The 17,495-nt window shown below is 44.4% G+C and overlaps 2 protein-coding genes across 28 annotated transcripts in view; both read right to left on the reverse strand.

Annotated features, from left to right (window-relative positions):
- The window catches only part of clasp2 (cytoplasmic linker associated protein 2), a 34,555-nt gene extending 31,343 nt beyond the window's left edge, over positions 1–3,212 (reverse strand). For 17 of the 27 annotated variants that reach the window (XM_057021433.1, XM_057021428.1, XM_057021424.1 and 14 more), the window contains exon 1: positions 2,269–3,212. In XM_057021433.1, coding sequence (XP_056877413.1) covers positions 2,269–2,466 — 198 coding nt within the window. In that variant the 5' untranslated portion in view covers positions 2,467–3,212. The remainder of the gene's footprint in view (positions 1–2,268) is intronic. The other 10 variants (XM_057021447.1, XM_057021446.1, XM_057021448.1 and 7 more) reach the window with 1 other exon arrangement.
- A 317-nt stretch (positions 3,213–3,529) lies between these two features.
- On the reverse strand, positions 3,530–15,312 carry fbxl2 (F-box and leucine-rich repeat protein 2). Its single transcript, XM_057021461.1, has 14 exons — positions 14,738–15,312; positions 11,468–11,529; positions 9,225–9,279; positions 8,861–8,935; positions 8,585–8,679; positions 8,026–8,190; positions 7,760–7,886; positions 7,401–7,475; positions 7,178–7,308; positions 6,763–6,823; positions 6,616–6,660; positions 6,470–6,526; positions 6,169–6,381; positions 3,530–5,491 (listed from the first exon to the last, which is right to left on the reverse strand). Exons 1-14 carry the CDS (start codon positions 14,765–14,767, stop codon positions 5,384–5,386), a joined length of 1,299 nt encoding a protein of 432 aa, XP_056877441.1. The 5' UTR covers positions 14,768–15,312; the 3' UTR covers positions 3,530–5,383.
- Between the last annotated feature and the right edge of the window lie 2,183 nt (positions 15,313–17,495).

Here is a 17,495-nt window from a genome sequence, read left to right on the forward strand (position 1 = left end):
GCTGACGCACCATACGTCCTCATCCAGGTTAACAGCTGGGTCCTACTTGATTACGTAAACATGTTGTGTCATCTTCATACATCAGAGATTGACCTTTTTTAGAAAACATGTAATCTCGCTCATTTAGACGACTGTAAATTGGCAGTCAGAGAAAAGCAGGCTTGTGAAATGTAAGGATGGAGGGAAGGAGGCTGGATTTCAGTCCAGTGGTTAAGATGAGTTTTCCACTGTGTTTTTGATTAGGATTGAATCCCACATGGTGTAGTGCTGCTGGAATGCTTTTTTTGGCCCAGCCGGGGCGACTGTGAGAACTACAAAAAGAAAATCCATTAAAAAATATTATGTCCTACTGGCTGCACTTCCTATTTTAGTCAAACGAAGAGCAGAGCCAGGTTAAAACAAGAAGGAAAAAGAGATGACTGGGGTAGAAGAGGCAAAATACATAGATGGGGGCCAATAATGCGGGGAAAACAAAAACGGTTAACAGAAGAAACATGAGATTCTGACTTATCGTGGGAGGGAAGATTAGAAAAAGAAACACGCGGGAGGTAAAAATAATAAAGAAAGGGATACAGGCAAGACCCCCAACAAAGCCACCCACAAACATATTTTCAAACCAAGATTAATGGAAGACATTTTTGCCACCTGCTTTAATCACCCAAAAATCTTTAACAACAAAATACCTGGCATGTGACCACAACAGTATGTAATCTTCCAGCACTTACTCATACAGTAAATAGCAGTCTGTAAAGATCAGCGTAACCAAGGTATGCTGGAGAGAAAAATGTAAATATTTAGCCTGTCGTGAATGGTTCTTTGTGAGGTTGCTGCATATGCTGGCTCAACACCGTTAATTCCCAAACCATGTACAGACTTCACTCTGCATTCTAAGCAGGCTTAAAGTGAATTATGAACAGAGAAATATACAGCATTTTGGGACAAAATGTTCCAAAATGGAGCCTACACGAGCAGACTTTTTCCCGATTACTCAATCAGAGTATTGTTCAAACTGTGTTTCTTGACCTGAAGAGATGTTAAATATATGAGGTTGCCAGTATGAGACAGTGTCATTCATTCTAAAGACTACATTTCCCAAATCAAAACTGCAATACATACAAAACATTTTGCTACTGGAAGGTTCCTATATAAAGGAAAATCAAAGAATAAAGCTGGAAAAACTAGGCTAACATAAGAATTTGACCGGGTTGCAGAGGAAAAACACTCAGTTGCTTTCACAAGAAAGCAACACTGACGTGTGGTCCAACTCTTGAAACATCCCCTAGATTTCCTTCTGCATGGACAACGCTTACTCAGCACTTCACCTGCTGCCAAGGACTTTTTTATGACAGACATCCTAGAGAGAATCATCGCCACTAAAATCCTCATATAGGGAAGCCAATGAAACATTCAATTGCCAGGAACTGACCTGGAACAAGTACCACCCAAATAAAAATGATGTTCATGAAACCCCGTTTGCCTCCAGTTGTGTTTATGCCATCAATGCTATCGGAAAATATTATTTTTCAAAAGCAGAAAAAAATATATAGATAGGTTTTTTTCCTATGACTCAACTACAATAAGCAGCAAAGGAAGATACGAGCGGTACATTTTCTAAGAGCCATCTGTGCAGACTCTCCTCGGTGGTGTTCCGTTTCAGCATTAACTGTGGAAATGAGATTTTAGGATGTTGCACATTTCTGTCTGGACTGGCAAAAAAAATTATCTCACACTGGAAAATATTTAAGCGGACAAGACTGGTACACACGCGCACAAAGGAAGTGTGTAGCAGCAGAGAACCGAAAGATCGAGGAGAGATTGACAGCAATTTAGCACTTCTGTGAGAAAGAAAGACAAAACGAAGAGACTGGGGTAAAGCATAGGTCATAACAATGAGCCCCGCGGCCCCCTCCCCCACCACAACCAGGCTCTCCTTGTCTACAGTGGTGACAATGGCTCCCTTCAGCCTTCTCAGCCAAAACAGTGCTTTAAAGTTCAACAACGCAGAAATGCTCTCCAAGGTGCACCACTGGGGGTCACAAAGTGTGTACATAGAAATATATACACGTTATCATCAGCAAAAATGGAATTTAAGAGGTGAAGTCAACGCCCTGAAGAAATAAGAAATTACATTTAGAATCTTCCTGAAATCACACTGAAATCGATCTTTGGGCTCCACAACTTCAAGGCTCCATGACTCCATGAAAGGGAGCTCATGAAAAGTGGAGAGTAATGTGATTTGTGATGCACTGAGAAGCACAGATGTCTCACCTTGAAATTGCTGGAGTTCACCCATCCTGTCAGTTCGTCTACGGTCTTATCCAGCCGGGGTTTGTCTTGCTCCACGTCCGGGGACCGCTGTGGATCGTTTATGTAGTCAACGAGGTCTTGACCGACCTGCAGCCTGCGGGTAACGTCTTTTTGCAAAACCTGCTGGTAAAAATAGTCCATGTTGTCATGTTCCTCCATTGGGGACCCAGAGCCGTGTGGCCAGCCACAGGAGCCGGCCGAAGACAAGAGACAGTGGCTGCAGCAACGAGGTCCCAAAAAGGTTTAAATTGTATTTCCGTGAATGGGTTGAGAGTCTGCGTGGACAGCCAGCAGCCGTTTGCTCATCAACTCGCAATATGGTCAATGGACGGCAGCTTAACCGAGTTATTAATGTTTTCTCCAAATGAAAAGCTCAAGTTTGTGTGCCAAACATCCGAGCTAGCTCGTCGTCCCTTTTACCCCCCACCCCACCCCCAGCAACGTAAGCTCCGAAGGTGAACTCAAAACTTCCAGAAAGTTTGGGAAAGCAGTCTATTATTGTTGAACCTCAGCAGATAGCTTCAGTCTGTCCACATCAAAACAAGGTAGCAGCCCGGGTAGCTATCTGTTATGCTAACAAAATAGCGCCTTGCTAGTTAGCACAGCGACCCAAACAAGGATTCGCTGCTTCACAGCCGCTAGCTCAGGTCTCCTGCAGGCCGAACGCCTGACTTCTCCTCGCTATTCTAATCCATGACCACAGTCGAAAAAGTCTGCTGATCACTCAGCTATCGGCTCCTCCCGTGCTCAAACTGGACAAAAGTTAGGCAACGAGGGTTCTAATCCAGTCCCGAGGTTCCTGCTTTTTCTTCAAGCCAGGAATAATTGGTGTTACCGTTAAACACAAGACGCGGCGGAGGAAGCTGACGCTCTGCCCGGGTACTGCAGTTTTTTACAGGCGGAGCAGCCGATCAACGATCAGGCCCAAGGGTCTTTGCGCACCGCACAGCTGTCCAACACAATGCCTGATGTAAAATATTAATAATTCTACTTCTCCGTGAATTGTGTTCAAAGATATATACTGAGAGGCATCATTAAGTTATATAATTCGTCTACTGGATGATACACTGTCTTTGTACCACCTTTAAAGAAACTCAACACACAGTCATCGTGGGCGCGTCTGCCATCTATGTAGCTCTTGGGTGACATCTTGCGGCGTAGCTCTGGTATGCACGTTTCAAAATACACTAAATGCTCATTAAAAGATAACCCAGAGACGGAGCACATTTACTATTAGTCACTTTTATTTATTCGTTTATTTTTCTTTTATTTCTTTATCATTTGAACATAAAACTGTTAAAACAGCTGTTGAAGAGGGGGCATTAGTATCACAACAGGACAAAGCCAGTGATGTTTTCAGTCCATGTGAGTCTTTCATCATTCTGCCAGCTCTCGTTTCAGTCCTGTCAATTTTTCTGTCTACCTTCCGGCCTTTAAATACTTGATACCACACATGTGTCCTACCACAGTTTCACTCGTTTCTGTAAATTTGTAGAGGGGTATCACGTTCAAATAATGCATTACACAACATGACAGGGCCCTGTTGAGATACTGAAACATCTACTTAAATTTGAACCATTTGGGGCCTATACATCACATTTCACTTGTGATTGATTCTTTATAGATCCACATATTGCTGCCCAATAGCCCAACTATTCAGGCCAGTGTTATTCTTAATAATTCTGTCTCAGGTGGAATATATAATTTATTATTATAATATCTCATCCTACATCAAAACATTGCCAATTAAAGAAAAGATTTTGAAGTACTCATGATTGTCAAAAAAGTTGAAGTACCTTTGCTCACATTCTCATATATTCTCAGTTAATAGGATATTTTTGCTTCGCTGTGCAGCAAAGTTGCACCAATGCTGACCTTCAAGATCCAAAATACATATTTGAGTAATGGACTCAGTCAAGTTAAAAACAGTGGATGCACCACAGTTTTAAAATTGTTACCTAACTTCCTCTGAACAGTCTGAACAGGCTGGAATCCTACCGATGTAAACAAGTTCGCCCGTGGCGCTAATTTTATTCAGGATGTAAACAAAAGCTTAGGTAGTCAGGTGGGAGCTACCACACAGGTCTGCTGATAGAGGTCAGGACCAACGAGCCAACATAACTAAGCAGTGCACAGGAGAGGCCACTCATGTCAGTAGAGTACAGTCGACATGATGCCGTTAGATGTCCGGGGTCAGAATTATAGGTCCATATTTCAGCAACAGATTCATTTCTTGATCTCAAAACCACAACATAACAGATCTCCCTCTGTGAAAAGACAGACATGGACTATTACAATAAGCACTGAAAAAAGACAGACTTTTGTTGGCTTACTCTTTTTGACTGAGTTGCCATCCATATCTTTTTCCATGGTGAAAGTTTCTGCAGGAAACAGAAGCAAAACCGCAACATTTTCAGATGCAGAGATGTCGCGTGTCCCATTTGGTACTTCCCGTTATTCTAAATTCTTCTTCACAACCTGGCCATGCTGTGGTTTTACTGTTTGTACTCAGAAAATCAGCATTTTCCATTATCCAACTCTTCTCTCGCTCCATGCTGCCGTTTAGTGGACAAAGCAGAAAAAAGGATGGTCAAACAGAGGAGTCATGTGTTTGGTTGAGATGATACTCCACAGACAGTGTCCAAGATGATAACGTATTTCTTTTGTTTGTTTGTTAGAACATGATGAATGGTAGCTCTACTGTTCAGACGTCCCCCTGCTCATCACCAGCTGTCCAGATGTCATGGAGCGGAGCGCCGGTCCTTGTCTTTATAGCGAGAAAGAAATAATGACACAGAGAGCAAAGGTCCATCCATGACTGTTTCCCCCATCCATCCTCCACATCCGGACCTGGGCTGCTGCAACTCTGACTCGAGGAGGAAAGAGGAGGGGCAGGTTCAACTGATCAGGGACCAGTGGCGATCAGTCTGTGTATTAATCAGAGATCAGGAGCAGTGAGTGGGTCCAGCCCCTCCTCTCTCCTACACCTACCCTGATGTCCCGCTCCCACCCATTTTAGCCCAGATCAGAGCAGCAGGACCTGCAAACAGAGGTGCCCCCCCCTGGCCCTCCACTGTCAGAGGATGATGCAACAGCGGCACAGACGCTGGCCGCCTCCGTGAACAGAAGGAGGAGGGGTCACTGGGGCGAAGTAGGCGTGGACCTTGATCTCCGGGAGATGGGCCTAAGGATATAATAATAATAAAAAGAAAAGAGTTTAACCAGGATTCTATTTTGTGCTCAGCACACATTTTTATTTCCTGTGAGAATACAGGTTTACGTTGGGCTTACGTTGTTTACGTTTACGTTGACTTCAGTCAACTGTGACTCGGTCAATAGAGGGATCGACATATACAGCAGAGACAAATGCTACACACTCAACACTCAGAAAGGCCCAGAAAAGGCACCAGTGGTTCCTCGCCACTGTGCCACTGACATTATTAGATATTTCTGAATTACAGAGTTAATGGGGTTTGTTTACAAATGTGTTCCAAAAATTACATCAATATCAAAGTGGCACACTAGTCAAAGAGCAGAGAGTGAGGCCATAATGCAATCACCACAGAACAATAGAACCCTGATGTGCTGAATGTAGCAAGAGACCTGTCATTATCATTATTATTATTATTATTTTTATTACTAGGAGGAGGAGTGGCTCTATTCAATTTATTACAATGACAACAATAATAAGTCGGATTTTAGTTGTTAAACACTTAATTAGCTTGATTTACCTCTGGTCACAAATTGAGTCTTAGACTAACGCAGTAATGTTAGAGCTTCATTCTAGAGTTTCTTTAGGAAACCAACAGGGAATATAATAAAATAAATAAAAGCAAAATTGTATCGTGTCTGTCCACTGACCCGAATGCGTTTGATGCCAGCCCTGGTGACTTGCTGACAGTCGTAGAGTTCAATGCGCTCCAGCCGATGGCAGCTTTTCAGGTGCTCCAGCGTCACGTCGGTTATAAGGGGGCAGTTATCCAGTTCCACCACCGTGAGGCGCTCTTGGCCGCAGGTACTGCTGCTCAAGGCTCTGATGCCATCATCTGTGATCAACTCACAGTGTGACAGGGACTGTAAGAAGAACAACACGCTGGGTAAATGATGGTTCCATATGCATTTGGGCGCTTGTGTCAAAACAAAAGGAGGTGTAAATATTTACCAGTGCTTGAAGGCGAGGGCAATGGATAGAGAGCTGAACCAGTGTGTTATCTGTCACCTATGGACAAGAAATATCAGTGAAGTCCTCTCATACCCAAAATCTAGAACAATTCCATAAAAACAATGCTTTATATAACTTTATCTTACCAAAATACATTCTTCTAAGTCCATTTTTTCAAGCTCATGACAATTCTGCACAGACAAACACAGCATTCACTGACTCATCCTCGGACATCGAAGCGAAATTGAAGTTAAGTGGATTAGAGAGAAGAACAAAAACAGCCATAAACTGACCCTGGCCAGCACAGTGAACCCAGCATCAGTGACATGAGAGCATCGTGCAACTTCGAGGATCCTGAGAACGCACACGAACATATAGCATGTAACTCGGACAGGCTTGTTACCAAGCACGGCTGATGTCATCAAGTAAACTGAAGTAAACAGCGACTGAATCGCAGTCTTCAGTACATTAGGTTACATGTCAATTCAATCTCTCATCTGCGTGACCTTTTATATCCACAAGCAAGTCAGTGTATTGCTCTAGTGAGGCCGAGTGTCCAACCACGTTTCTCTGGTAACCAATAAAAAGCAAAAATGAAAACACAGTTTGGTAATGATTAAAAAAAAACACCTAGTCATCATGCCTGCCAGGGAGATTCTGTGGATGATAAAATAAATGAGTGTCACTGCGTCTATATGTGTGTCTCACTTGAGTCGAGGACAGTTGAGCCCCATTGCAGTGAGGGAGGCATCGGTGATGTTACTGCAGCCAGACACACAGAGGATCTGTAGCTTGTGGCATCCTCTGCACAGGCTGACCAAGCCTTCATCTGTTATTTGCTGAGACAGACACACAGGACCAATGACAAAAGCATGAGGGCATGAACTCAGGCATTAACATCTCTCCACCCAGATCCCAATAGCTGCCTTACTGTGCAAGACTGCATATTGATGGTGGTGAGTTCAGGGCAGTGTTTTTGAAGGTGCTTCAGTGCTCCATCTTCCAGCTGGAATCATTGCAAAAGTATTTCATCCATCACTTATTTCATTATAGATCTGACTGTGTGTAGATGAATAGGCCGATAGGAAATAACACTCAACAATGATGATCATCGATTCATGCTGAACTACTTGGAATTTAATAAAACCATAGATTTTATTTTATGGTGGGAAAAGTGTCCTCTGTGATGGATCAAAGAACCAGAAACACTCATTAAAGAAAGGTCAAGGTGTCCACCGAATGAAAAGCTATATCATGGTCTAATCCTGCTGGTGTGAGACATTAATGTACCTGCGTGCAGCCTCGGAGGAACAGTGCTCGTAAAGCATTGCATCCCCTGGCCAGAGCTTCGATGCCGTCCCGCGTGATCTGGTCACACCATGACAGGTTCAACAGCTCCAGCATTCTGCAGCCATCGCTGAAGAAAAACCACAAAACAGAGGCAAAGAATGACTTTTAGCATTGGTCCTCTCAATGGACCAATCTGTAAGCTGCAGGTTGGAGTTCCGGCACGATGATCTACTTTGTGATAACATTATATAATGTGTGCCTGATACCTGAGGGCCTTCAGAGAGTGGTTACTGATGGACACACAGGAGGTGAGATCCAGCTGTTTGAGTTTGGAACAAAACTTGCTGAGGCTGAGGCAGGTGCTGTCGGTGATCTTTGTGCAGCCGTTTAGGTTTAACACTTCGATGTTTCTGCAGTTCTGAGCAAATGTCCTGAGGAAAAGGAGAGTGCAAATCACCTGAGAGACGCTTTATTCAATAACTGAGACGTCAGAAGATGTTTGGTGCTCAGGAACCAATTAACAGAGTCATCTATGGACCGTTGGGAAGTCGTTGTACAGCTACCGTATGTTTCTATTTTTAGTCTCTGAAGCCTGAAGCTCTCTCAGCTTGCTTGTTGTCTTTACGTAAAGTGAGAGGACATATGTGGACAGGGTGAAGTAAAATGTAATAGATTTGAGAATAGATTCTCGAGTACTGTCCTCTGGAACTGAAGAGGCACAAGGTAACATGACTACACAGAGAGAATTAGTATAGCAATAATCAAACCAATATGGTAAAACAAAATACAGCGGAACCAATGCCATAGAGACAAGGAGAAGCTCACTTCATGGAGGCGTCGCCCACACTCAGACAGCCCCTGAGGCTCAGCTGCCTCAGAAAGCCTCCACATCGCTTCGAAATGTTCTCCACCACGCGGCCCTGGAAGAGAGATGGACACAGAGGTGGACACAGTCACAGGACAGCCAATCAGCCCTGCTGCCACAGTCGGCACCAAGACCTTCTGATCCTGCCTCTGGAAGCGTGATGCTGCTCAAAACTGCACACAACCATGGAATTATGCACAAATTTACCTTTCCTCTCTCAGAACCACAGTCCTCACCTCAATGTCTGTCTGGAAGTTAAATAAGTCAATCTTCTGCCAGTTGCTCCCATCTAGGGCCAAGACGTTCCACGCCTGGGAAGGAGACAGACAGTTTGGAGGCACACAAGCATTGGAATTTTCGTATGAAAAACTTTTTTGTTCCGTGTTTAAACACAGGACATATAGTCTATACTGGTTTTAATTCATCTGTCCACTTAAAATCACCCAGCAGAGGGCGCTACTCACTCCCAGAGAATTCTGAAATATTTTTAAGTCGATTACAATTTTAATTTTCAGCAAATAATTCATCTAAAAAAGCATAAACATATGGGGGGGGGGGGTGTCTTTAGGAGCAGCAGTGTGTGGAGAAGGATGTCCTTACCTTGGATACTTGGGCACATCTACAGAGTGTAACCACATCTAGATAAGAGAATATTCTAGACAGAGGGACAGAATAAAAAGATCAGTTTGTATAGGAGATAAAATAGCCCTCTGGTCTCTGACTGATTACTATCTTCTTTGTGACTTATTACATGGTTTTGGTGTCACTAGACAACAGAACAATCCTGTTTTGGGTCGGCCACAGCCAAGCGGGCGTTTGAGCTGCAGGCTGGTCAGCTACAAAGGCCTGCTTGCAGCAGGCTACTAGGTCAGCTCAATCCATTAATCTGCCAATGAGTAATCTCTGGCACTCAGGCAGGCAAAGCCACGGACAGCACGGGACATACGGAAACCACACACATAATTAAAACCAACCTGAACAAACTTTTGTTGCTCAGGCAAGCAATTAAAAAGGTTGTTTAGTATGAAATGTGAAATATTCAGAGGACCACCATCGGCACGAATGCATCTGAGGTTGAAATGCACCTTTGAATGCAGTAAATGTGAGCCTGGCCGTTGCTTCTTTCATACAAATACCGACAGAGGCGCTGCATACTGCGTGTTTTCGATGGCCGTGGGGTACGAGCATGTTGTGACATGTCTGCACCAGGAATCACATGCACACAAACCCACGCATGAAAAACCCTTTAAACACGCAGAGGCACACAGATCTCAGAGTGAGCAGTCGTCCGAGAAGACGATTAAATGAGAATAACTACAATCATCGATTGGTTGCTTTAATCAAATTCCTCCGGTTAGCTACTGCTAATTGGACCGACCCAAAATAATTTAATGCAGAGAGATAAATGGTGAAACCTCTTCGGAAATGAAAATTAGCATGTGCTCCATGTCACATCGTTACTTCCTCAGAAGTCAGAACAGACGTGACATACCACAAACAGTAATCTATCAACCATTGCTTGTGCCATTAAGTTCTGTCGGGGAACAGCTTTTTTCTGGCGTGGTAATGGGATTTTAATGGAGAATTTGTTGGGGGGTGGGTGAATTCACAGGCAGGTCTTCCGGAGACTCACCGTGATTCCAAAACCTGTTGTCATGGTAACTCCGCTAAGTTATGACAGCAAGAGGGGTGCCGACTCAGCATTTCTGCAGGACGAAGACCCTAAAAGCTCAAATGTCTCTCACCTGTTCCGGCCTAGTTAACATCTGTTTACAACAAATGCTGCTGATCCCATTTTTGCCATTTTATGAGTTATTGAACTGAAAATGTTCCGCGCTGATGAACAGGAATTTCAGGTACACGGGTTCCATTTGGGGATCCATTTCTGATGTCACAGTGCTGGATTTGGTATCGGTGACAAAAGCCTCAAAGGTATCGGTATCAAGGACGACTCTCTCTTCCATTCTGTTCCATGTTATTGTTATTGATTGCTGTCTTGTAGCTGGAGTAAAATTTATTATATTTCAACCCCAGACACCTCTGGTCAAGCACACACTTATGATATATGATCATTTATGTTCTATCTACAACAGAATGTCTCGAAAGGGAACTAGAGACAATTCAAAACAAAATTAAAGAGTAAATGCAGAAATATCTGCTCCAGCCAACCCACTTTCTGTTGTGTAAAACAGGATTTAAAGCCATTACCAGTGAACCTTCCTGACAGCTGAGGTTGTGTAAGTGCCTCAATGTGACAGTAGGTCATGTGTTGTGGTGTGAGGGGGAGCGGGTGTGAGAGTTCATGCTTTTCCATCCACCAGTGAGCGGAGTGCTGGTGGTGATGGCTGTACTGTAATCTCCGTAGATCACAGCTGGAGCAGCAGAGGAGCACAGCACTGCGGAATTCCCCATCAGCTACGATGGGCTATTTATAGCATGTCCACAGACATACAGTTTGCATAGGGCCAAGAGCATTCTCTCTCTCTCTCCAAACACACACACACACGCAGGTGTTTATCCTCTCAGCTGATTTAAATATGGGTTGAGTGCAGAGAGGTACACCTGCATGTAGCTCTGCGGCATGGTGGTGCACACGTGTGCGTGCGTGATGTCACTCTTCTGGGTCATGTAGAAAAATATGTCTGTAGGTCAGACACTGGTGACCAATATATGGCACATACCACACACAGTATATACCCATGAAAAACACACTCATCCCTCCTCTCAGCCCCAGCTGCAACGAGCCGTTTGGTCTCATGCAGTAACCTGGCCTAAGCTAGCGTCTCCGGGTGCGTTCTAGTGTTTTCTGTGTGCGTGCTGAGAGTGGAGATTATTTCTCTTACCTAAGAAGAAGCTCTTTGGGGAGCTTCTTGTTAATAGGGGCTTCATCGCTGTTGGAGAACACCTGCCAAGACAGAAAATAATATGGTTACTCTTAGTTATGAGGGTATGTGTTGTGCATTTGATGTCAATAAAGAGGATATACAAGCTGTTGTGAGGGCAAAGGTCAAAGAACAAAACCCTATTAGAGCTGAAGGACTGAAGATAACACAGACATATTGTATGTGGTAGCTTTAAGGAATGATAATGTCATTTCTAAACTCCCTGCTTTCGACTCCTGACCTCCCCATGGCGTATTCCCTCTTCTCGCCCAGTTATTGTCGGGATAGACGCCAAAAAATATGCGTCAGACAACAGGTGACAAGAAATTGCATCTCCATGGATAGATTTTGTATGTTGAGCAGTGGCAACCCATCTTTGGTTGCCACCTCTCTGCCACAGATCAGCTGAGGAACACAAAGACAGCGTCGGTGTTTATCCTCTCCTTTGCGCCGATTGTTGTCGCTTTGGTTCGATAATTGTTGAAACCGTCGTTGCGGGAGTCTCGCTGGTGCATTTACAGCGGCTACATTCCACATTAGATGAGCTCACTCTATTGTACATACTGGTTTGTCGTCACAGCTACTGGGACGCTTAATGTAACTCGGGCTTCGCAGTTAGATCCGCCTGTGCTCATCCTGTTGCTGTGCAACCACCTTACGATGTCAACGGGCAACACTTTCGTTGCACATACGAGCTTGGGAGTGGTGGTTTGTGAGGAACGCTAACGTGCACTTTAACAGAATAAGACCCTGCATGTACATTTTAAATTACAAACCAGAATAATGAATATGCAGTTCCTTAAGCTGTGCTAATAATGAAGCCGGTATTACATTTGGCTTTCCATGTCTCCTCCTTACAGGCTTATAATTCTGTTAGCCTGGTCAGCTTGTTGGCATGCTTATCTCAATTAGTCTACTCACTGGCTGTCTGGCCATCTGCTGAGAGGGACACACAGACACACACGCACACACTCACAGGTGATTTAAGTCATACCTCCCTGTGTAAAGAGCAGAGGAAGAACATTCTAGATCAGGTGGGTTGCGTTCAGCCATGAATATAAATTATGGCAAACACCCACATTCCCTGCGCCTCTGCAGACACACATCCTGCCACTGATACACTTGCATCCTCAAGGAGTCAGGAACTGTATCTAATGAGGGGGACACCCCACAGTGTCGCACGCAAGCTCTGCGAAACCAGACAACACAAAACAAAGCGAGGAAAAGCGCGGCACGGTGGGAGCAAAGGTTGGCGCCCAAAGAAAAATGCCCGGGCTCCAACCTCGCTCCACGGCAGATACAAACTCCTCAAGAGGGAATGCAATAAAGCAGAGGGAAGACGGGAGGAAGAGAGGGGGCAGGAGAATAGAGAGAGGCAAACAAAGGAACTGAGCTGAAGTGAAGGGAGAACAGGAAGCAGTGTGTGCAAATGTCATTAATGATAGCGGATGTGAGGTAGGAAATTACATGGCAAAATCACCAGGCAACAAAGCATTGCCCAAACACCATTATTTTGAAACAAACTCCAATCCAATCCTGTGCTGTTAATGTGCCATAAAGCACAGAATAGAAACAGCTCTACAGAATAAAACACGAGCACAAATCCCTGAAATACATGGATTTTACCAATAGGGACCAGGAGCCACTTATGGGAAGCTTAATTGGATTAAAAGACCTATAGGCTAAGTAATTTTCCTCATCATATGACTCTATCAGTTATATTTAGACCTGTGTCAATGATATAAAATTAACCTAAACTGGCCATAATTGTATAATATTCTTCTGGCCGCCTGCTCTCAAGAGCGCTTGGCCTCACGACAGGCCTACAGTGAATTAAGACAGAGGTGGTTTAGGATTTAAGAATAAATTTAGAATTAATCCCAAACCTCCTCTGCAGCACATCACTCACCTTTGACCTTTCCCTCAGTGAGCACATGGATACACAAATGATCTGTTTAATAATCAGGTAGCCAGTAAAGTCATTTGTCCTCTGTGCCAGCGGAGCAGCATTCCCATGTGGGGAGTTCCTCTCTGCAGTCATGCTCCTATTCCTAGACAGTGTTTAACAGGGAGCGTTCACATTTGGCTCATGCATCTATTCAGTTTATAACTATATTAAAGAAATAGGCGCAATAGTCCCTATTTGATGCCTTGTCTAGAATTTGTATTCGATTTTCTTTAAGAAGCATCACCGTGGTTTCTATCTGCTTTTAAGGAGCTTAGAAGTCAGAAATCCACAGATATGGCAACACGCAGATGCCCCCGTCTCCCTCCACTCGTAAAGTGTGCAAGGAAACTGACAGGCATAGAGAGCTCAAACATTTGACAGAGGTCAGAGCACACCTCAAAGAAAACCAGTGATGTATAAATGATTTTCTTTTAATGGTTTCTCCAGAATTTGGGGGTATAAGGAAAGTATACCGTCACAAAACAACCTGTAGCCCCTGGTCAAATATTAGAAGCACCAGAGGTACATTTAATGTGATTAGCATTTTAGTGACTGCATTTTTAATTCAAAGTTGAGGTTTTTTTTTTTAAAAAAAACCAACAAAAAACTGCACGCTATAATATCCAATATCATGCAGGATATCATTGGGTTTATAATTGATTTTGATCTGATTATTACAGCACAACCTGGTGCTACATGTGTGTAGCTCTACCCTGCAAATGTGAGCTCTGTGTTGTGTAATTTTATATAATTACTGATTTCTGAAATCAGAACCATCTGTTGAGTGCCAGTGGGTCTCAGAAACCCACCCAGGCCTCCTCACATTCACAGGAGGTGTCAGTGTTGTTGGTTTTTTTCGTTTGATTTTTACAGTTTTGATGAGTAATCCGGTGTTGTTACACTGCTTGGATTCTTATTGGCCTTATTTCCATCTGCATCCCTCCACAATCCCGAACGCCTGTAACCTCAGGCGACATTGCCAGCCAGCCACGGCCCTGATATATTTACGACTCAGCCACAGCCCTCCTGTCCCGCAGTCCTCAGCACCATATTGTCACTGTCTGCCGGATCGCAGGACACTTTGCTGGATTTCGGATTACCCTTGACCGACAAGACAGCTCGGCTCCTGATTGCATGTAAAACAAGGAGCACGGGCGACCACACACCCACGCGCGCACACACACACCAACACGCAGTTTGCTAACACGAGCCCACGACTCCCCCCCCTCCCTATCTAAGAAAGAAAGACTTTAACCACCGGTGGTCCACTCCCTCTGGCATACCTCGAACCGGCCCTTGGTGATACCGTTCATGTCTGCGGTGCTAGGTCCCCCGGAGCAGACCGCACAGGCACCAGTCGAGCGGTTATTGTATTTGTCCCCGTTTTATTTTTGTTCGGCAGGAGTGTAGGAGCCGAGCTCCAGCCTGGGTCCTCGCACCTTCCTCCTCCGCCCGCCCTGACCCAGCCGTCAGCGAGGTTCCCGTCTTCGGGTCCAGTGAGACGGCGGTGTCGGTCCGGGGCGGCCCGCGTCAACGATGACGGTCGTCGTGTCGGAGACCGGCGGCTCCGCAGCCCGTCTCATCACAGGGCTACCAAAATAACAATAATAACATGGACGGTCTGTCAAGTGACTTCACTTCCGCCTCTTCCTTCATCTCTCCAGCGCGAGTCAGCTGGCCACCGAGGCTTTCGAAATTTTCAACCGCGGGAGAGACGCCGCACAAATAACGAGCCGAAATCCACAGAGGCGATATCAAAATGTCCCCTTTGAGCTCACAAAAGCGTCGGCTAAACGCACGTCGGTGCCGTTGACACAGGCGTTTCGCCTCACGTTGTGTGTTTACTCGCGAGGGGAAGGGGAGGGCTTTCGTGACGTCATTGCTGCGGGAAAAGCACGCGTGGCCCATTTGTTTTGATTGTGGGGTCTTGTGCAGATTTTCTTTTTTTAAAATAACAATCAAGGGGGATCCGTTTTGTCCACGTCCAGGGAGGAGAAGAGGCGAGACGAGGCGCGTCCTTGCGTGAACCCGCGGGTCAGCTAAGGAGACGCAGAAGGACTGTGACTGCAGGAGAAATGGGAAAAACGGTTATATTCGAGGCTCCATCCTGCAGAAACACACCCAAACATACTCTGGTGTCACGCCTGCATCAAGATAAAGTGTCCTGTTACTGAATAAAGTGTCCTATTACTGACGTTTTAGTAAAAATAACAAGAGGAAGAAAAACGTTTTATGACTTCAGAGACCCTTCTTTCTTGGCCTCTTTACGGACATCATCATTATCAGCAGGTTTATATTCTGTACAATATCCATCCGTTTTTATGTGCCTTACAGTAATTTGGAATTGCAATTTCTTACGCACGTGTGGGAGATTAAACACAAGAGAAAAAACATGAGTTGAAGGTGTTGTGCAGCCATCAATGCAAAAAGAACGCAGGCTTGCCACGTCGTAAAAAGCGCGATAAAATGTAGTCGAGAGATGGAAACGGGGGTTAAAAATAAACGATGTCCGCTCCCAGCAGCCAACACTAGAGGGCAACCTTATGCAACCCGCATAATAGTGTAAAAGGAGAAGGTAGGCCTTTAATTTAGTTTGAGTCCTGTAGTAGTGAAAAGTAACTCAAGATAAGTAAATCTAGTCAGCTATTTGTGTACAATATGTTGCTCTTTCATCTACTAGTATGTATAATAACTATTACATAGCTGTTCTCACTGGGGAATAAAGCACATTTACTTTCTATCTTTTCACACAGCCATGGTTTTATATGCAAAAAAAAAGCTTGATCTATTTTCAGAAAGATTATTTAACAAAGCATGCAGCTGTCACATACCCTCATGGTCTCACCATGGTCTCAGTCTTGCTTTCACAGGAGAAATGTTGAAATGTCAAAAGTGTACGCAATAATAAAAAATAGGCCTGAGTCCCACCGGCTGCCTCAGCTTCAGGGTGCTCTTAATCTTAATGTTGTGACTCATTGGAACACGTAAATACAAAGGAGTCATTGTTGCAGACAGTAACGCTCTTTTCTCCCATTTCATCAAAATATTATTCATCTTAATTGTGTTCAAAGAGAATGAAAGTGCTGTGCTAAACCAAGCCCCCCCAAAATATCTTTATAAATAACTCCAATGTTGTGTGCAGTCACAATCACATCACCAGCAGCCATAAATTTCTGTGTAGTCCCTCAGAAAATGCATGTGGAGCTAGTTTTAGTTTTAGCCTAACCTGGAGTGTAAATGGAGCTGAGCAACACACACAAGTTCGCTCTGTTCTTTGCACAGCTCCATGACCTTCTCCTCTGTACTGGGTCACTCTGTTGTGACTGTGATCCGATGATAGCATCAACCCCACTGCCAAGGGACGTAAACAGAGAAAATTGATCGGTAATTATGAAGATAATTGATAGAAATTAGTTTGGGGAATAGTTCATCAGTTTCCTCCAACCTATTTATCAGTAAATTTATAATTAAATGCTGACAATCTCACCATCTTCTTTTCGTTTGCAGAGTTAGTTGTTGTACTTTGATTTTTGGGGGAAATTCTTTTGATGCAAATATGCACCGTTCCATTTTTCTTAAAAGGCTGTTGCCATGGAGACAACACTATACAGTCCCTCTTTTTAGGGATGCATCCATTTGCTTTCCTGACAGGATATGTCTCACCATTTACCGGTCTCACCCACTCAGAGCAATCCTGTGGTCGGCGTGGTACTTCCTCGTTATAGACGGCGTGATGGGGCTGTACCCGGAGGCCCTGTGAGATGACACACCTGTGTGAATCCCCCCCCCGGCACCCACCCCATAGCACAGGATCACCTGCAGCAAAAATCATTTTCACCATCCTCTCTGAGATGCTGCAGCTGTGAATCACTGTCTCCCTCCTCCTCGCCATCACTCTCCCCTGGCCGCCTCAACCCCACACCCTTCCAAAAATAGCTTCTGTGCATTAGTCAGGATGATGCCCCCCACCCCCCAAACACATATCACAAACATGATGTGACACTGATCCTGTAAGAACAATTAGACCATGGGTAGAAACAA

This window comes from Takifugu flavidus, chromosome 21 (genome assembly GCF_003711565.1).
Source record: "Takifugu flavidus isolate HTHZ2018 chromosome 21, ASM371156v2, whole genome shotgun sequence".
In the NCBI taxonomy this organism is placed as follows: Eukaryota; Metazoa; Chordata; class Actinopteri; order Tetraodontiformes; family Tetraodontidae; genus Takifugu; species Takifugu flavidus.